Source organism: Gopherus evgoodei, chromosome 3 (genome assembly GCF_007399415.2).
Source record: "Gopherus evgoodei ecotype Sinaloan lineage chromosome 3, rGopEvg1_v1.p, whole genome shotgun sequence".
NCBI classification, from domain to species: domain Eukaryota; kingdom Metazoa; phylum Chordata; order Testudines; family Testudinidae; genus Gopherus; species Gopherus evgoodei.
Window position 1 is genome coordinate 11,148,740 of NC_044324.1, and position 19,010 is coordinate 11,167,749.

Genomic DNA, 19,010 nt, shown 5'->3' on the forward strand with positions numbered 1-19,010 from the left:
CATGACGACTCTGGTCAGTTTCATTGCTGCTATTCAAAGCCCTGTGGGCAGCAGTTAACTGTCAAACATCACTATAACGTTTACTCTGCTGCTACTGCTGTAGGAAGGTCTGAGCAGATGCAGAGGCAGACACTGCAACTTTTTAGAGAACCACCAAAAACCAGTAGTATTTGGAGCAGAGTAGTGAAAAGTTCTTCCCTTTAACCAGCTAAAGAGTGAGGGAAAGACTACTGTTTCCAAGACATCTCATCGCCAGAGGCTGATACAAACGATGGACCCCAAGCAGGATCAAGGGATAACGTCTTGTACATTTCCCAAGCATTCTACCTCTTCCCACTTGCCGAAGTAGTTTGGGTTGGTCCTGCTTTGAGCAGGGGATTGGACTGGATGACCTTCTGAGGTCTCTTCCAACCCTAATCTTCTATGATTCTAAGGCCGGGGGCTGGCTTTATCAACAAGACATTGATCCTAGACATTACTGATAAAGCTTTCCTGGCATCTTCTATATCTATCTGTGGCTAACATCTCTAGTTCTGTGGCTAGTAGGTGTCTGGTAAACATTTCAAGCCTTGCCTTATCATACATTTTCAAGTACTTTGACCTGTTTTGTTTCAAATGTTGTGTTGAATTCTGGTTAGCTGTAGATAACCAAAAGAATCTTCCATTGCAATAAAGTCTAGAGCTCTCTGTATAAAGCATAATGATGTGCTTCCATATTCTAAGACAGGGATTATCAAGAAAAGTTTGCCTTAGTCTGTGATAAATTCTGTGTATCAGGATTGCAGTTGCTCAGAAAGGAGGAGCTGGGGAAGCTGTTCACTTGTTTACCCATGTAATCAAATTTGCTTTCTTAAACCAAGGAGACAGCAACACCACTTGCTGAACACAGTCCATTTGTCCAAAAAGTTCATATTAAGTTCTTGTAAATTATACAGATTGTAAAGCACAGTGTTCAATTTATAGAATATGAAGTAAGGGATGAAGACTTCATAGGAAGGCCTGGGCTTATCCTCCCCAGGGAAATATTTTTGACAATACCTGAACACTTGGTGAAATCTTGAAGGTCTATTCCCCAGGCAAAAAATCAGAGGGGTCGCTGTGTTAGTCTGTATCCACAAAAACAACGAGGAGTCCAATGGCACCTTAAAGACTAACATTTATTTGTGCAAAAATTGTTACTCCTCAGAAGTATTAAGAAGTCTCAGGGATGGTTGAGCAACAACCAGACGGGATATCTGTACTCCATTTGAGTTGGAAAAATCACTCAAAGCATCCCTTTGAGGGATGGGCTCACAGAAGTCCTCTCCAGCTCAACACTGACAAAGCATTAATATAAATATGATTCTCTCTCTTTAAATTAAAGGTGGTTTACATCTTTTTTCCCCAGTTTGTACATGTGATACACTTTATCACTCAATAGATCCCTTCTCCTATATCAGCGAGTTGTCATCAGCACTACATCTACTTCTACCTTCAGGACATTATTCTACAAACTAATCTCTCACTCTCAACATGCTTTCCCTAATATTGAGCCTAAACTGAAGTAAATGGGGCTGCAAAGGTATGAAGAATTTGGCCCATAAGAACCTATGAAATCAACCCAAAATGAGCCATATCTGACAAGGAATTTGGATTTAAATATTTACTAATTGCTCTTTGACAAAAAATTATGAAAGACGAACAACCTTTAGATTTACCATAAATCAGAAGTAGGTGGTGTGCTAATGTTACCTCACTGACAGACAGAAACAAGGAGATAATTATAACAGTACTTTGCATTAGCAAACTGAAAATAAAGTAGATTAAAACCTTTTTATAATTTAAGGAAAGAATCCTTTTTCTGCACTGATTCTCTAATTGACTTCAACTTCAACCTCCTCTCTGGCTGCTATTAAAGTCTGTCTTATAAAAGTCCCATCGTGCCATCTGCCCCACTTCCCTAACTAACTCTCTTCATTTTTACCCCTCTTTGGCTGTCTTTAGTGCAGAGTTAACTTGAGTTACCTACACATGAATTAACTCCTCAAGAATTAGTCTAGCTCAAGTCAGAGCAGCCACTGCAAAATAAACATTCAAGCTAAATGGAATGATTGGATTAACTGCAGAGAGCAAGTGTGATGAAGTTATGCTAACTCAAACTCATAACAAATGTAATCAAATTATGATCACTTGCACCTAAAGCTTCCACTAGTTCTGTTTCTAGTTTGGTGATCAATTCCTCTATCAGTCAAGACAAGGTCTAATATAGAATTCTCCATGTTGGATGCAACGCTTTTTGAGAAAAACAGATAATCTTATCTGAGATAGAGTGCTGCTCCTCCTGTTCCCCGTGTATCATTCCTAAATAGGTTTAAGCACAAATTTTATCATTTCTATTCTACAAAACTTCACAGCCCCACAGACTATAGCAAGTGTGGGTCTGAGTAACCAGTGGCTCAGTTCTCCACAAATGACTTTGTAAGCTCCTGGAGAAGGCAAGAAGGCATACCTTAACAAATTCATTGTTAAAATATATTTGATAAAACTGAAAAGTCCTACTGCACATGCAATTGCTGAATTTAATTTTTCATTTCATTAATAGCACTGAGCTTCTTCTCTTTAAATCTGCCTTTAAGTCTCAGTGAAACATACACAAATATCCAAGTTTCCAGATTCAACTGTGTTCAGTTAGAGTGCAGAATTTCTGATCCAAACGAAAAACAGATTCACTCATTTTGCCAACTATTCCTAAAAACTTCATCTCTGAGATGTGAACAAATATGAGAAATGTAGACTAAAGTTATGAGCGACTGAAAAAGAAGGGTGGGATGAATGGTGCAAAAGGTTATTCCAGACAGCATGGCAGATGGTGTGAAGTCAAGAGTAGAAAAAAAAAATGAAGGGAGCAGTTAGACCAGAGGCTTGAGCAAAGTGAAGTGCACAGAGAGAATGGAGGAGAGGAGTACGCTAGGAAGATATGTGGGCTGAGATGTAGGCAAGGGGATAGCTGTATCTCTTCAAGAGAAAGACAAAGAGTTTAAATTTGATTCAGAGTCATAGGTCAAGGGATTTGAAAGAGGAGGAATGCAAAAGAAAAAAGGGATGTTAACTGTCGGCAAGGATTGCAAGGGAGTAAGACGAGAACCAGTCTGCTCAGAGAAACGAGTTGGTTACTGTAAAAACAAGAAGAGTTGACGAAGAACTGGACAAATGTTTTTGGCAGAAGGGAGTGAAAGAACAGGCCAACAACCAAAATCTATTCAAAATGTATAGTCGTCTTCACATTTGACTTGTTTCCCTCAGTTCAGACCCATTAGGTTAAGTCCCACAGTCTAACCACTGTTAATACAATGATGGCGTGCCACTCGCTTAAGCTAGATGTGGTCCAAGCAAAGCTTACTTTCCCTAAACCTTTTCCATTTCCATTCTCCACTGTTGAAAACACCATTCCCTCCTATCAATTAGGTTCACAAAATGGGCATAATTTGTCTCCTCCCTCTCCTTCCCCTCATACCAATGCTGTCACCAAATGTTGCTCCTGCCTCCTCCATAACATACAAAAAATCTGGTTCTTCTCCTCCTGCCCTCTCTTGAAATAAGATGCATTTTTATCCCCCTGGTTGGTTTAGCCCTGAGTTTCTTTTGGGTGCTGTGAATGTATTCTGAATGACAAGGAAGCGTTCCTGTGATGTATGCTATTGTTTACTGAGCATTTACCTGAAACCATCAATCTCATTATGTTTAATTTTATGCTAACAGCACAAACACTGGCAAAGCTTACTTCAGCAGCTGGAATTAAATGTCACATTGGCATACAATTTTTTTTTAGTGTGGTTATTAATTACTTTTAAAAATTTCCACTAAAAAAGATCCATATAAACTTAAATTCCATCACATCACCAGATGAGAGCTCAACATTTCTGCAGATTTTAAATAGCGCCAATTTACCTTTTAACCTATATGACAGTCAATACCATTATTTTACTCAGATTTAAACATGTTGAAGGTTTCCAGTTAAGGAGCACTCATAAAAAAGATTATCCATTTTTTAATAAATGACATTGGCAAGGGACTATGATTTAATATTTAATGTTTCATGTAATATTTCATTTCAAAGTTGGTAGGTAGTAATGAACATTGTAAAGGCTGCAGACTAGTTCACAATTGGGCAAAGACAGCTGGGAAATGAGCACTGATGAACTAAGTCTTAAAAACTAGATTCAGCCAAACAAGGAGGAAATACCTGGTCTTCAGTACATGTCATTAGCAGAACACTATGCTAGAAAGGGATTCCTCCATCCACTGATGAGTAGAATGCCTATATGCTAATCCACCAGTATCTCCGGTAGCAAAGATCATGACCAAGCTCAGAAAAAAAGGTTTCTGTGGTCTTGACAACCCCACAGTGACCAGGATAGCTGCATTTCTCAACTCTGATGCAGATGGAGTGGGGAGACCATTTCTCTGTAACATTTGCTGTTTGTAAGTGGCCACCAGGACTATTTTGTGAAACTGAACGAACTCTTACATCTGCAGAGCTTCCTGATATTACACTATCTACTACATGGTATTATCCTGCTCATTGACACAGCTCAGAATGGCATAATTGTAAAGGTTGGCCTGGTACTTTAGCTGCTATGAATGATCCAAAGAATTATTTTACTTTCTTGCTTTTATGATGGAACTGTAAAAGTCTGAGGCCTGATTTGTCTTTGCAGAATGGAGATGAGATGATTTTCAACAGCGAGGATTCTCTGCTAATGGTATGAAGAGTTTTGATGGTCAGTACCTCCTCAAAAAACTGTTAATCGGGAACCAGATTGTGCCTGATCCTGTTCAGTTTTGCATGGTGGGTGTGGCAGAAGGGACTAGAAGGCGAGTCAAAGGGAGAAGACAGGGCTGTATATGGTCACCCTCCCCTTGAGCCAGCGTAACAGCAGGGGTGCGGTGCACACTGCACACTTGCAAAAGGTGAAGAACTTTTGTACTGGTGACCCCTTTCACCAGCAAGCCTCTGAGTGTGACCCCCCCCCCCATAAAGTAAAAACACATTTTTATATATTTAACAACATTATAAATGCTTGAGGCAAAGCAGAGTTTGGAGTGGAGTCTGACAGCTCGCGACCCCCCATGTAGTAACCTTGTGACCCCCCGTTTGAGCAGTGCTATTCCAACAGAGCCCAGGAAAGAATTCTCACTGAGTAAGGGAATTTCACTAGCAGCGATTGTTGCAGCACAACTCCTTCACACCCTCTCTACATTGTGAACTGTGACTACAGCTCTAGTCTGGACCTAAATGCCAAGGGATTATATAGCTTTAAAAAAAATAATATTGTTTCATCATAGTGTATATTCTCATCTATATGGACTGGGTGTAGTCAATGTCTTTATAGAGTGACATGAAACTATACTCCCTGAAGAAAATGTGGGAGGTAAATACTTTCTAGCTATTTTCCTTGAATGTAGTATTTTTATTTGTATTACAGTAGCAACTCAAGGCCTGAACCAAGATCCAGGGCCTATTGTACTAGGAATTGTAAGAGTAAGAGACAGTCACTGTTCTGAAGACCTAGCTGACAAGGGTGAAAACAGAAATAGAGGCACAGAAAGGCAAAGTAACTTGTCCAAGGTCACACGGCAGGACAGAGGCAGAACTGGGAATAAAATGAAATGGCTACTCACCTTCTTGCAACTGTTGTTCTTTGGAAGGGATGAAGTATTTGTGTTCTACAGCCCTGGCGGTCAGCGGAATTGAGGTCAGGGTCTGCCACAGAATCGTGATGTTACTCTCAATCGTCTTGATTAATGGCAGAGCTACCTGCGATGGACCTTCAGGAGTAAGAATGTCCACCATGGGGTCCTTGGCCTCGACCACTTCCTACACTTGCAACCCCATGTTGCGGGCAATCCCTCTCAGAAGGTCCTGATGTGCCCTGTGGTCAACCGGAGGAGGGCTCGAAGCTGAAGCCCCTGCCACAGCCTCGTAAGGGGATGAAGACAAGGTGGCCAGAGGAAGTACTGGCTCCTCCTGTTCCTTCGGCTCCCTGACCTCCTCCTGGTCAGTGCCTGCCCCTGAGGCACTATAGTCAAAGTGGCCATTGCCTGACCCTGCAGCTGGTCCTGTGCTGGAGTCGCCATGGCAGCAGCCTGAGCCTGAGAGGGCAGCTGGGTCAGGGTGGCTTCAGATCCCTGAGGTGTAGGCCTGTCCCTGGCAGAGTGAGAGGGTTGGTATTCGAGGTAACTGACCACGAACCCCGTTGAAGGGAGGCCTGGGCCTGATGGTAAGCCCAGTGAGTCCATAAGGGCCATTGCGCTGGGGGCTGCCACTGCCTTCGCTGCCTCTTGGACCTCTACCAACTACCCTGGGAATAATATAAGTCACTGTCGGAGTCCAAGGAAGTGGATCCTGTTCCTGATTGTGATAACAAAGGTGGTGCCAAAGGGCCATGCGCAGGAGACCAGTGTCATGCAGATGAGGCAGGGGACCGGTGCCGGGTCGACCTCTCTAGAGACTGGAGCCAAGTATCCGGTGTCAGTGACAGAGGACGAGTTCCCAGTGCCGTGGGTCAGTGCCGTCTGCCATTGGTGCCAGAGAGGGGGAGTGTCTCACCGGTGCTGGAGATGCTCTTACAGAGCTTGGTGGTGGGGTGCGATGCCGTGGCGAAAGTGACTGGGAGTGGTGCCACGGATGGTGCTGAACCAGGGACTGGGAGCATCACATCATAGCCGGCTTGCCTCTAAATGGTACTGGACGTATCAGTACCGGAGGCTTGTCCTTCAGGACTGGGGGCTGTGAAGTGTTTGGGGTGGAGGGTGGCTCTAACTCCTCCACCTGGCACTGCCCTTACAGAGAGTTGCTGAGTGCCAGACTCAACGATCCCCTCTGAGGCACCGAAATCAGCGGCACTGACTCATGCTGTTTGGGGGCTGAATCCATTCTGGGGTGCGTCTGTGCATCCCCAATGGTCCCATGGCTTTCGGAGCCAGTGAGCACCCCCTTTCAGTGTTCCTATGCCACTTGTGCAGCACCGACAAAGCCAAATGGTGCCGGGCCACTGCCCTTGGCTGCGGAGCTGGGGAGCGCTGGTGCTGAGGGTCCCTTATACTAGAGTCCTTCCTTGGCACCATATCAAGTACTGATGCCAGAGCCCTCCATACAGACATGCTCAGTGCCGGGTCCTGGTGGTCCGCAGCAGGCTGCAGACGCAAAGCGGATTCCATGAGAAGTTACTGTACTAAGAAGACGCCCTAAGATATAAACCTTGGTATCAGAGGCCCGGTATGAGGCCTGAGGCCTGAACTAAAGTAATGGTCAAGACTTTGCTAGCATAAAGCAAAGTGAAGCTGTGAGCCAGAGGCAGGCCCTGCTCACAGAAGCTGGCAAGGAAAGGGCTGATGCTGCAAGAAGATACGTACCTAAAAGGTGCTGAACACTAGAGATCAGAATATTCACATACTGCCACATTCCACACAGATAACAAGGAACAGGCTGACCCATCCCAATGACAGGGGCAAAAGGGTAATATGATGGATAGAGTTGTTTTGTTCGAACCAACATGTACAAGGTGAGAGGCGGCACCTTGCTGTGGAGAGGGGTTGTACCTTGCTACGTAGAAGGGTTGCACCTCAATACGTCAGGAGTGATGTGTAACTTGTTTATACCTGTGTATAAGAATGTATCCCTGGGGCGGTGTCTTTGTCCAGCCGAGGGGGCAGTGGAAAGTCCCGCCACTGACTGAGCTGAGTCCATTGCCAAGAGGCACTTTCTCGTAGTATGCCCTGAGTTAGACTAAGAAATCTACAGGGAACTATCATTGTGTCCATATGGCAATAAACCTGGCCGATGTGCCTTTGTACCTTACTAGACTCTGGTCATTGAGGGTTCTCTTCGGGTCTGCTGTGTCAGCTATCTGCAGAGCTGGGGCAGCACACAGAGGGAACACAAGCACGCAGCCGAGTGATACCAACATTGGACAGAGCAGAGCACCACACCGGTAGCATCTGACAACAGTTACTAGAGGAAGAAATCTCGCTCCTTTTTGGTTCTCGGCCAAAAAGTCCTACACATTTTGTACTTCTCAGTCTGGTGCGCCTTCCCCAGACACTTTAAACAAGAGTTGTGGGGGTCACTAATGGGCATAGGCTTGTTGCAAACAACACAGGGCTTAAAGCCCTGGGGTTGCGGCATGCCATGGAGGGGTTAGAGACTATCTACTTTGTAAATTATAACAAGTAACTAGAACAACTAGCAAGGAAGAAAGGCTAAGGAAAGCCCTTGCTGAGCAAGCCAATGCTGTTCCAACGGCTGTCATGTATGGTAAGAAGGAACTGAAAGGGGGTCGGGTCAGCAGGGTCATATACTGAGTGCCACAAAGGTGCCACACCAGGAGGCTCCACAGCTCACCTGACGGGAGCTGCTAAGGGAAAACTTTCCGACAACCACGCATGCAGCGTGCGCACACCTGATTGGAATCAATGTGAACAAACACTTTAAGAAGAGCCAGGTTTTATGACACCCAATCCAGTGTCCTCACTATTGGACTACATTATCCCTTGTCTAAAAGTGTTGGAGTTTCCCATATCTCAAACTATACAGAAGAGTGCAGTGTATGAAGGTAAGCAGATTGTAGGTTTCACAAGGTTCAATACGTGACTCCGAAGATTAGGTTATTATTTAAATGGCAATGAACTCATGTGAACTGAAACATGATATTGCATGTTTGGGCAAGAGCAAATCAAATGAAATCGTCTTTAAAGAGGACGATAACTAGTTGAAAAATGTGCTAACAGGTATTGGTAGTAATTTGGACATCCACTTGAAAGGAAACTGAAATGGTTAAGTATCCTTGAAATATTTAGTTGGATTTCAATTAATAAATTAAAGATCCTGGTCCTGGTTGTGAGGGTTTCCATCTGTGCTGTTCTACAGCATAATAGGTCATCTGAGCGGCTGAGTAGTATTAGGCCAGGTTTTGAAGGGAATGGACTGGAGGGCCTGGCTAGAGTTAATATGCTGCACTAAGTGAAGCTATCCAATGGTGAATGTGTTTTATATAAAGAAAGATGGAGGAAATTCAACCACTAAGTTCTTGGCACAGATTCATTTGATCCATTAATCAATTAATGTCTCCCAGCAGAGGATAGAAATAATTAAATGTACTTGTTAATCTGTGCCATATGTGAAACTTCCACTGGTAGTTTTGGAATTAGATCTTACACAAACAGTCATATTAACTTGAAACTACTTGCATATATTCTTTTTATGCAGAGTCACAGAATAAGGTCCTTCTTTCTGAACAAGTAATACATGTTATAGTACTGTTTTTCCTTGTAAAACCCTGCTGGTATCAAAATGGAGGAACTCAATGAGAGAATCCAAAGAAGAAAACATGAACTGACATTGATTTACAATGATCTTGGAATTATGTGAAAATCTAAACAATGCAGATAGTAAGTATCCCTTGCCACCAGACCGGGCAGCATCCCCACAGCAGCAAACCTCGTCTAAGAGCTTAACAACTCAAGCTGGTTTTCCACAACATGTCTCAGCCAATCCGTGTGGTTAACTATTGTTTCTAATATTATGGACAATGTGCTTCCTGCTTGTTTTGTTAACCTGGGGAGTCATTAAGTTACGATAACATACCACTTCTAACTCTGAAATGAAGAGTAGCACTAATAGATATGTTCTTTTTATTAACCCAATTTAACAGAGAAAAGTAGAAAAATTATATCCCATTAAATCAGATCCAACAACTCCTGCTGCATAGGATTAAAACCACTGCAAGCATGACACACAAAAAGCTGATACAAAAGCTGGAAAAGAATCATGTGGCCAAGAATGAATTAGTATAGCTTAAAACTATAGCTTTCAAAAAGTTCAAGAATGGACTACATTTCCTATTCCTACTTACATTCATGTCAAGCTACAGTGTCTTCTGTGTTCTTTATAAGGGGAAGACAGATCAGCATCCCACTATATTATAATCATCGTCACTACTGTACTACTCTCGCCTTTCCAATATTCTGTATTTTGACAGACTAGTCTCCAGCTCTTCTTCAGTGACTGTCAAAACAGTTAAAAGGAGATGATAAAAGGGCCAGTCAATCAAAATCACAAGGCATTAGTAAAGGTCAAAGTGGAACTGTTTAATATTAAACTTTCAAAGACCGAGACACTAAAATTCGGATATCCTGGTTTTCAATTCAGAGACTGTAAAAAGAAGAGAAAACCTCTTAAGACGAATCTGTCTTTCTGACAAGGATAAACGAAAACAGCAACGGTACCAACTTAATTCAGTCTTAAATCTGCGGTGTTGGTGTCCTTACTGCATATTGTATGAAACTAGAGCCCTCAGTTTTATTTAAATTATGTCTCCATAGCTGTGCTTCTCTTCCCTTGTTTTTCTCTGAATCATTTTGCTTAATTTTTTCTGACATGAAAAACTTGTGACTTTTGCAAAACTTAGCGTGGTATTAACCGTTGTCTCTTTACCAGTCAAGCTTATTACATGTATATGCTGACACAATTTCAATTATCTCATGAATTCTGATTTTGATGTCCAGAACTGATAAGACCAGGAAGCAAAAATACCAGATTGATCACAGATCTGTCCAAATTGTAACAATATGACAATGTCTCTTTGGTAAAACCATTCTGCCACATTGAAACCATAGAGATAACACCACTGAACAGAAAAGCATAGGAGACCAATCAGTGAGACAAAAATAAGTAACTTGTGAAGCCAAGATCCACAGCCAGCCACAATTTTACACCAGGCTCAGGATCAACCACCACCACCAGATACTTTAAGAATGTCCTATAAAATATGAATTCAGAAGTAGTTGCAGCCTTTAAATGACAGTTTTGTTTATGCAGTTTAATGACAAGCAAAATAAATAAGACAAGACCTGATCTGACATGGCTTTGAGTAGCTCAACTCCCATTCACGCGTGTGAGTGCTGAGGATACTCAATACTTTGTAAAACTGAATTCTTAATAAATAAGTACAGATAGAATATAATAAAATATATGGATAAAATCCAGAAAATACATTATCTATAAATAAACACACTCATACTGAAAATCAACTGCAATAAGACAGATATCATGACCTTTAATATTGCCTCACCACCGCTAGTACAGATAGAGGATGATGTTTTCACAAATGTAGAAACATTCACATACTTGGGCAGCACCATCAGCCAGGATGGTGGAACAAGCCAGGACACCCGCAACAAAATGAGTAAAGCCAGGAAGACCTTCAAGAGCTTAAATACAGTTTGGAAATCATCAAAATACACCACCAAAACCAAACTCAAGATTTATCAGAGCTGCGTACTTTCAACACTACTTTATAGTGCAGAAAGCTGGGGAATGAGAAAGTATGACATGTCCAAACTGTCTTCATTCTATACAACCTGCCTCGGAAAAATCCTCCATATCTTTTGGCCCAGAAAAATCTCAAACCAAGATCTATTGACACAGTGCAGCCAAGAGGATACGAGCACCATCATTGCCAGGAGGTGTTGGAGATGGATTGGCCATGTGCTTTGGATGGAAACTGATTCCATCAGCAGAGTAGCAATAAGATGGAAACCTGAAGGCAAGCGAAAACGAGGCTGCCTGAAAATAACATAGCGAAGAGCTGTGGCAGCTGAGCTGAAAAACCTGGGGCACAGCTGGGGAATCATTGAAAGACTTGTCAGAAACAGACAAGAGTGGAGGAGCTTCGTCACTGTCCTAAACGCCAGAGGCATAATGGGAACATGATGATGATGGTTACCTATACATTATGTATCAGTCATTCTTCTGCTAACAGAATATTTATTTAAGAACATAAGAATGGCCATAATGGGTCAGAGCAAAGGTCCATCTAGCCCATTTACTTATTTAACATTTTTCCAGAGAACAAACTCATGTAAAATGATAAATCTGTTTAAGGGATCCTTTCTGACTTACAAAACTACATCTCTTAAAAACTCCATAGTGAATCCAAATGGAACTAAAAAAACAAATTCTGCAGTCAAATATGTCCGCAAACAGCTACTTTGGTATCAATTTAGTTTTAAGTTTTGATTAAATGAAAGATACATACAAATGGATACTCACACAATATGAGCAAGATCAAGTGGCTTCTCTGGCTGTTCAGGAAATACAGGATGAGGTGGTTCTCTAGTGGGCACACAACCAAGAGATTTACTAATTGCATGGCTCAGCTTCTTGGCAGGCGATTTCTGTTTTTTAAAGAAAGTCAAACAATGAGTAGATCAATCTGTGCAAGGAAGGAGCACAGACGCTCAAAAATATCCCACATTAGAAAATCTTTGTGTAAATACCATATCTAGCTGATTAGCACGAGGTCATGCATCCAGTACAATTCAGACCCTGTAAACAGGGTGAGTGGCTGAATTAATCTCTACATTTCTATTAAGCTGGAATTTTGAAATATGGTAGACTCATTCATTAGACTGCTAAATCAAGAAATATCCCAAATGTGAACTCTGAGCTTTCTATCAGGGTCACACCAAAAGGTCATTAATCTTTGTCATGGTATTTCAGCTAAGTGGCCTTTTGAGATATAATTTTGAAATATGATACACCCATCAGAACCTGACACCACCTCTCCCTTTAGAACAAAGCAGGTGCTGTTTAAACAGAAGAAGGAAAGAAACACTTAAGGATACCTAATCAAGTTCATCACAAGGGTAGACGATTCTTAATTATCAACAACTACTATATTTTTTGTCTTTTAAGGATTTATATCACATTCATATATGGTAGCAAATCTGAGAGGAGTACTGTCAGGGATAGAAGCAAGCCACATGGGCTTCACCCCAGAAAGACTGAAATGAAGACAATAGCTATTTGTGATGCTCTGTGCCTTGGGGGAACCCCCCGCACCTCCATGTTCATCCTTATAATATGATTGTGTGGTATCCAATGCAAAGTTTGTCATGTCCGGTGTCTTCAGAAGGCTCATGATGCCCTGAGCATTGTTGTTATAGTAATGTTATAGGTTGTAATTTCATGTATATAGTTATGAGGCTGAAAATGTGTCCTCATGGCTTAATCCTCACCCTTTTTACCACAATGACTTAGTTGTGCCTACTGGTGGAATCTCTCAGGCAGCAGGTGGGAGAGCTACAGGAGGAGGTGGCCAGGCTGAGGAACATCCGTATCCGTGAGCAATTCCTGGACAGTATCCATGTGGAGACAGCTGACGTAGCTGTCCCAGTTCACAGGACTACTGACACACCAGTGGAGGAGGAGATGGCTCAGGGTGGACACTGGCAGCTGGTTACTTCTGGCAGCAGGCAGTGCTCCACCCCTGCTGCAAACCCTCCTGCTGTGGTAATAGATAACCGTTATGCTCTTCTTGATACAGGAGAGAAGGAATCACCCCCAACAGTTAAGGAGGGGAAGCCTCGTACCCCTAAGGCTGGGAGGTCTGCTGCCACCACTGATAATAAGAAACGTAGGGTAGTGGTGGTTGGAGACTCTCTGCTGAGGGGGACGGAGACACCCATCTGTCGCCCTGACCGTTCATCCCGGGAGGTATGCTGCCTGTCAGGGTTCCGTATCCGAGATGTTACAGAGGCATTGTCGAGGATTATCTGGCCTTCTGACTACTACCCCATGCTACTCATCCATGTGGGCACAAATGATACTGCGAGGTGTGACACTGAGCAGATCAAGAGTGACTACAGGGCTCTGGAAGTACGGGTTAAGGAGTTTGGAGCGCAGGTGGTATTCTCTTCGATTCTTCCTGTCGAAGGTAGGGGCCCGGGCAGAGACAGATGCATCGTGGAGGTGAATGCCTGGCTGCAAAGATGGTGTCGCCAGGAGGGCTTTGGCTTCCTCGACCACAGGATGCTATTCGAGGAAGGACTGCTAGGCACAGATGGCGTTCACCTTTCGAGAAGGGGAAAGGCCTTATTTGCACACAGACTGGCTAACCTAGTAAGGAGGACTTTAAACTAGGTTTGACGGGGACAGGTGAGCAAACCCCACAGGTAAGTGGGGAACAAGACCTGGGAGATGGGTTGGAAACAAGAGGGAGCGTGGGCTATAATGGCAGAGAGAAAGGAGGGTCAGGGCAAAGCTGGGAGGCAAGATCAAACCAGTATCTTAGATGCCTATATACAAATGCAAGAAATATGGGTAATAAGCAGGAAGAACTGGAAGTGCTAATAAATAAATACAACTATGACATTGTTGGCATTACTGAAACTTGGTGGGATAATACACACGACTGGAATGTTGGTGTGGATGGGTATAGTTTGCTCAGGAAGGATAGACAGGGGAAAAAGGGAGGAGGTATTGCCTTATATATTAAAAATGTACACACTTGGACTGAGGTGGAGATGGACATAGGAGATGGAAGTGTTGAGAGTCTCTGGATTAGACTAAAAGGGGTAAAAAACACGGGTGATGTCATGCTGGGAGTCTACTACAGGCCACCTAATCAGGTGGAAGAGGTGGATGAGGCTTTTTTCAAACAACTAACAAAATCATCCAAAGCCCAAGATTTGGTGGTGATGGGGGACTTCAACTATCCAGATATATGTTGGGAAAATAACACCGTGGGGCACAGACTATCCAATAAGTTCCTGACTGCATTGCAGACAACTTTTTATTTCAGAAAGTTGGAAAAGCTACTGGGGGGAAGCTGTTCTAGATTTGATTTTAACAAATAGGGAAGAACTCGTTGAGAATTTGAAAGTAGAAGGAAGCTTGGGTGAAAGTGATCATGAAATCATAGAGTTTGCAATTCTAAGGAAGGGTAGAAGGGAGTACAGCAAAATAGAGACAATGGATTTCAGGAAGGCGGATTTTGGTAAGCTCAGACAGCTGATAGATAAGGTCCCATGGGAATCAAGACTGAGGGGAAAAACAACTGAGGAGAGTTGGCAGTTTTTCAAAGGGACGCTATTAAGGGCCCAAAAGCAAGCTATTCTGATGGTTAGGAAAGATAGAAAATGTGGCAAAAGACCACCTTGGCTTAACCACGAGATCTTGCGTGACCTACAAAATAAAAAGGCGTCATATAAAAAATGGAAACTAGGTCAGATCACAAAGGACGAATATAGGCAAATAACACAGGAATGCAGAGGCAAGATTAGAAAGGCAAAGGCACAAAATGAGCTCAAACTAGCTATGGGAATGAAGGGAAACAAGAAGACTTTTTATCAATACATTAGAAGCAAGAGGAAGACCAAGAACAGGGTAGGCCCACTGCTCAGTGAGGAGGGGGAAACAGTAACGGGAGACTTGGAAATGGCAGAGATGCTTAATAACTTCTTTGTTTCCGTCTTCACTGAGAAGTCTGAAGGAATGTCTAGTATAGTGAATGCTTACGGGAAGAGGGTAGGGTTAGAAGATAAAATTAAAAAAGAGCAAGTAAAAAGTCACTTAGAAAAGTTAGATGCCTGCAAGTCACCAGGGCCTGATGAAATGCATCCTAGAATACTCAAGTATCAGAGGGGTAGCCGTGTTAGTCTGGATCTGTAAAAGCAGCAAAGAATCCTGTGGCACCTTATAGACTAACAGACGTTTTGGAGCATGAGCTTTCGTGGGTGAATACCCAGACATGCATCTGATGAAGTGGGTATTCACCCACGAAAACTCATGCTCCAAAACGTCTGTTAGTCTATAAGGTGCCACAGGATTCTTTGCTGCTTTTATAGAATACTCAAGGAGTTAATAGAGGAGGTATCTGAGCCTCTAGCTATTATCTTTGGGAAATCATGGGAGACGGGGGAGATTCCAGAAGACTGGAAGGGGGCAAATATAGTGCCCATCTATAAAAACGGAAATAAAAACAACCCAGGAAACTACAGACCAGTTAGTTTAACTTCTGTGCCAGGGAAGATAATGGAGCAGGTAATTAAAGAAATCATCTGCAAACACTTGGAAGGTGGTAAGGTGATAGGGAATAGCCAGCATGGATTTGTAAAGAACAAATCGTGTCAAACTAATCTGATAACATTCTTTGATAGGATAACGAGCCTTGTGGATAAGGGAGAAGCGGTGGATGTGATATACCTAGACTTTAGTAAGGCATTTGATACGGTCTCGCATGATATTCTTATAGATAAACTAGGAAAGTACAATTTAGATGGGGCTACTATAAGGTGGGTGCATAACTGGCTGGATAACCATACTCAGAGAGTAGTTATTAATGGCTCCCAATCCTGCTGGAAAGGTATAACAAGTGGGGTTCCGCAGGGGTCTATTTTGGGACCGGCTCTGTTCAATATCTTCATCAACGATTTAGAGGTTGGCATAGAAAGTACGCTTATTAAGTTTGCGGATGATACCAAACTGGGAGGGATTGCAACTGCTTTGGAGGACAGGGTCAAAATTCAAAATGATCTGGACAAATTGGAGAAATGGTCTGAGGTAAACAGGATGAAGTTCAATAAAGATAAATGCAAAGTGCTCCACTTAGGAAGGAACAATCAGTTTCACACATACAGAATGGGAAGAGACTGTCTAGGAAGGAGTATGGCAGAAAGAGATCTAGGGGTCATAGTAGACCACAAGCTTAATATGAGTCAACAGTGTGATACTGTTGCAAAAAAAGCAAATGTGATTCTGGGATGCATTAACAGGTGTGTTGTAAACAAGACACGAGAAGTCATTCTTCCGCTTTACTCTGCGCTGGTTAGGCCTCAACTGGAGTATTGTGTCCAGTTCTGGGCACCGCATTTCAAGAAAGATGTGGAGAAATTGGAGAGGGTCCAGAGAAGAGCAACGAGAATGATTAAAGGTCTTGAGAACATGACCTATGAAGGAAGGCTGAAGGAACTGGGTTTGTTTAGTTTGGAAAAGAGAAGACTGAGAGGGGACATGATAGCAGTTTTCAGGTATCTAAAAGGGTGTCATCAGGAGGAGGGAGAAAACTTGTTCACCTTGGCCTCCAATGATAGAACAAGAAGCAATGGACTTAAACTGCAGCAAGGGAGATTTAGGTTGGACATTAGGAAAAAGTTCCTAACTGTCAGGGTAGTTAAACAGTGGAATAAATTGCCTAGGGACGTTGTGGAATCTCCATCTCTGGAGATATTTAAGAGTAGGTTAGATAAATGTCTATCAGGGATGGTCTAGACAGTATTTGGTCCTGCCATGAGGGCAGGGGACTGGACTCGATGACCTCTCGAGGTCCCTTCCAATCCTACAGTCTATGAGTCTATGAGTTAAATAAACCCAGGGACAGTGAGACTAATTATTTTTTCTAACTTATTAACATATTATTGAGTTTAAGGTAATGTTTTCGTGTACCAAATATATTATCCTGTAAAAAATGGGAGAACGTAATTCCCATTTGTTGAATGGAATAAGGGGCCATCTCTTTGACTAATATTTTTCTTATAATGTTGCCCACCGTCCCCCAGCTCTTCCATGATTCCAAATTCATAAATGTCCCTGAATTCCCAGCAGTTGTGAGTCCCTTCCATTTCTCTCACTCACCTCCACTAACTTAATAGTTGAGTCCCCAAAACCACCCTCTTCACCCTTAATATTTTTGTCCTTCTCCCATTGCACCATCCACTTAAATAACCATAAACCACTTCCTCCATCCAAGTCCTGTACTGCTGAAAATCTGTGGAGAAAATCCAGGGATCACACAGACTTCCTCCACTACAAATTCACCCTTTCCTCCTTCAAGGTTATCTTCCATGAACAGCTGTTCTCTTTCCCTTCCTCATTACAATTCACTCTACAGCTCCTATCGTTTGTCACCCTCCACTCTATCCTCAAGCTCCTTTTCCCCAGGATTCTTCTCAGGATTGCACTGATTTGAACAACAATCAGTTCAGATTTGATCACTTTCCCTCTACCCTTACATCTATCACTCATGCATCACTTTTGTGTCCAAGTGCTACCATCCCATCACTGTTTCTTTCCCTCCTCACACCCTTTCCCTCCTGTCACTGACTGATGGTCATTCACTTAATGCTCTATTTCCCTTACCATAAGCTGTCCCCTCAATTTTCTCTGCTTCACCCTCAACCTCTCCTTATAATCTGACTCCTTCCACTCAAACTAGAACCCAGGATCCAGTATTCTTCCATTGTAAAAATAAATAAATAACCTAAACAGCTTTTGCAACCAATTGCCCTTCCAACTACTGTTCTACTTCTCTTTAGGTCCTGAATGGGCTATTTCCATCCCTTGCTTTTCCTTCCTTCTTATCTCACTGAATCCTCTCTCCTCTCCAGTCCTGCTTCCTCCCTCTGCACTCTACCAAACTTGCTCTTTCATGATCACTAACAATCTTTCTCTTTCCCTAATCTAGTGATTTCTATTCCATCCTTTTCCTTTGTACTTTTCATAACTAAAGATTACTCTCACGTTGAATCCTGTCCCCCGTCACCTTTGTTTCTATAGCACTGTCTTCTCTTGGTTCTCCTCCTACTTCTTATCAGTCCTTCAGTGTCATTTATACGGCCCTGCGTGGATACAACATTTGTATCTGCATCCGATCTGCAAACATTGTCTGTAGATATCCGCAACTGTGTAGTAATTTTGTGATGCCAAAGAAGTCCATTATGAATTAATTTAAAGCCACTGAATGCAAACGGTATCCCACTTGGATGTGAGTCTCTGGAACTGACAGCGTAACAAATTAAGGTAGTAAGAAACCTTGCTTTTCATCCCATATTAATCAGTGGATAAAAAAATGTATTCTCTGTGTTTTCAAATTTAAGGCATTAAGAAAGGAAGAGTAACTTGTATCAAATGTATATCTTGTGATAAAGTTGGGAGTGATTTTACAGCCCGTCATTTGTATTTTGATAATTAATAGATAAGTATTAGTAGTTAAGAACCACAGTCTCATCTTTTCTAAAATAATGAATTGGTTAAATAAACACAGTGACTGAGAATAACACTCAAAGGCCCCAGTCAGGATCAGGGACCCATTGTGCAAGGCACAGTACACATCCAGAGGTAGACACGGTTCCAGCTTCAAAGAGTTAAAGATCTAACTAGCGAAGTGAATCAGATAAAAAGAATGAGCTAA

The 19,010-nt window shown here is 42.4% G+C and overlaps 1 protein-coding gene across 12 annotated transcripts in view; it reads right to left on the reverse strand.

Moving 5' to 3' along the window:
• Positions 1-19,010, reverse strand: part of DTNB (dystrobrevin beta) — a 361,761-nt gene that overhangs the window by 189,460 nt on the left and 153,291 nt on the right. For 10 of the 12 annotated variants that reach the window (XM_030555069.1, XM_030555067.1, XM_030555064.1 and 7 more), the window contains one exon: positions 12,092-12,216. The exons of the other annotated variants lie outside the window; for them this stretch is intronic. In XM_030555069.1, coding sequence (XP_030410929.1) covers positions 12,092-12,216 — 125 coding nt within the window. The remainder of the gene's footprint in view (positions 1-12,091; positions 12,217-19,010) is intronic. 12 annotated transcript variants of the gene reach the window in all.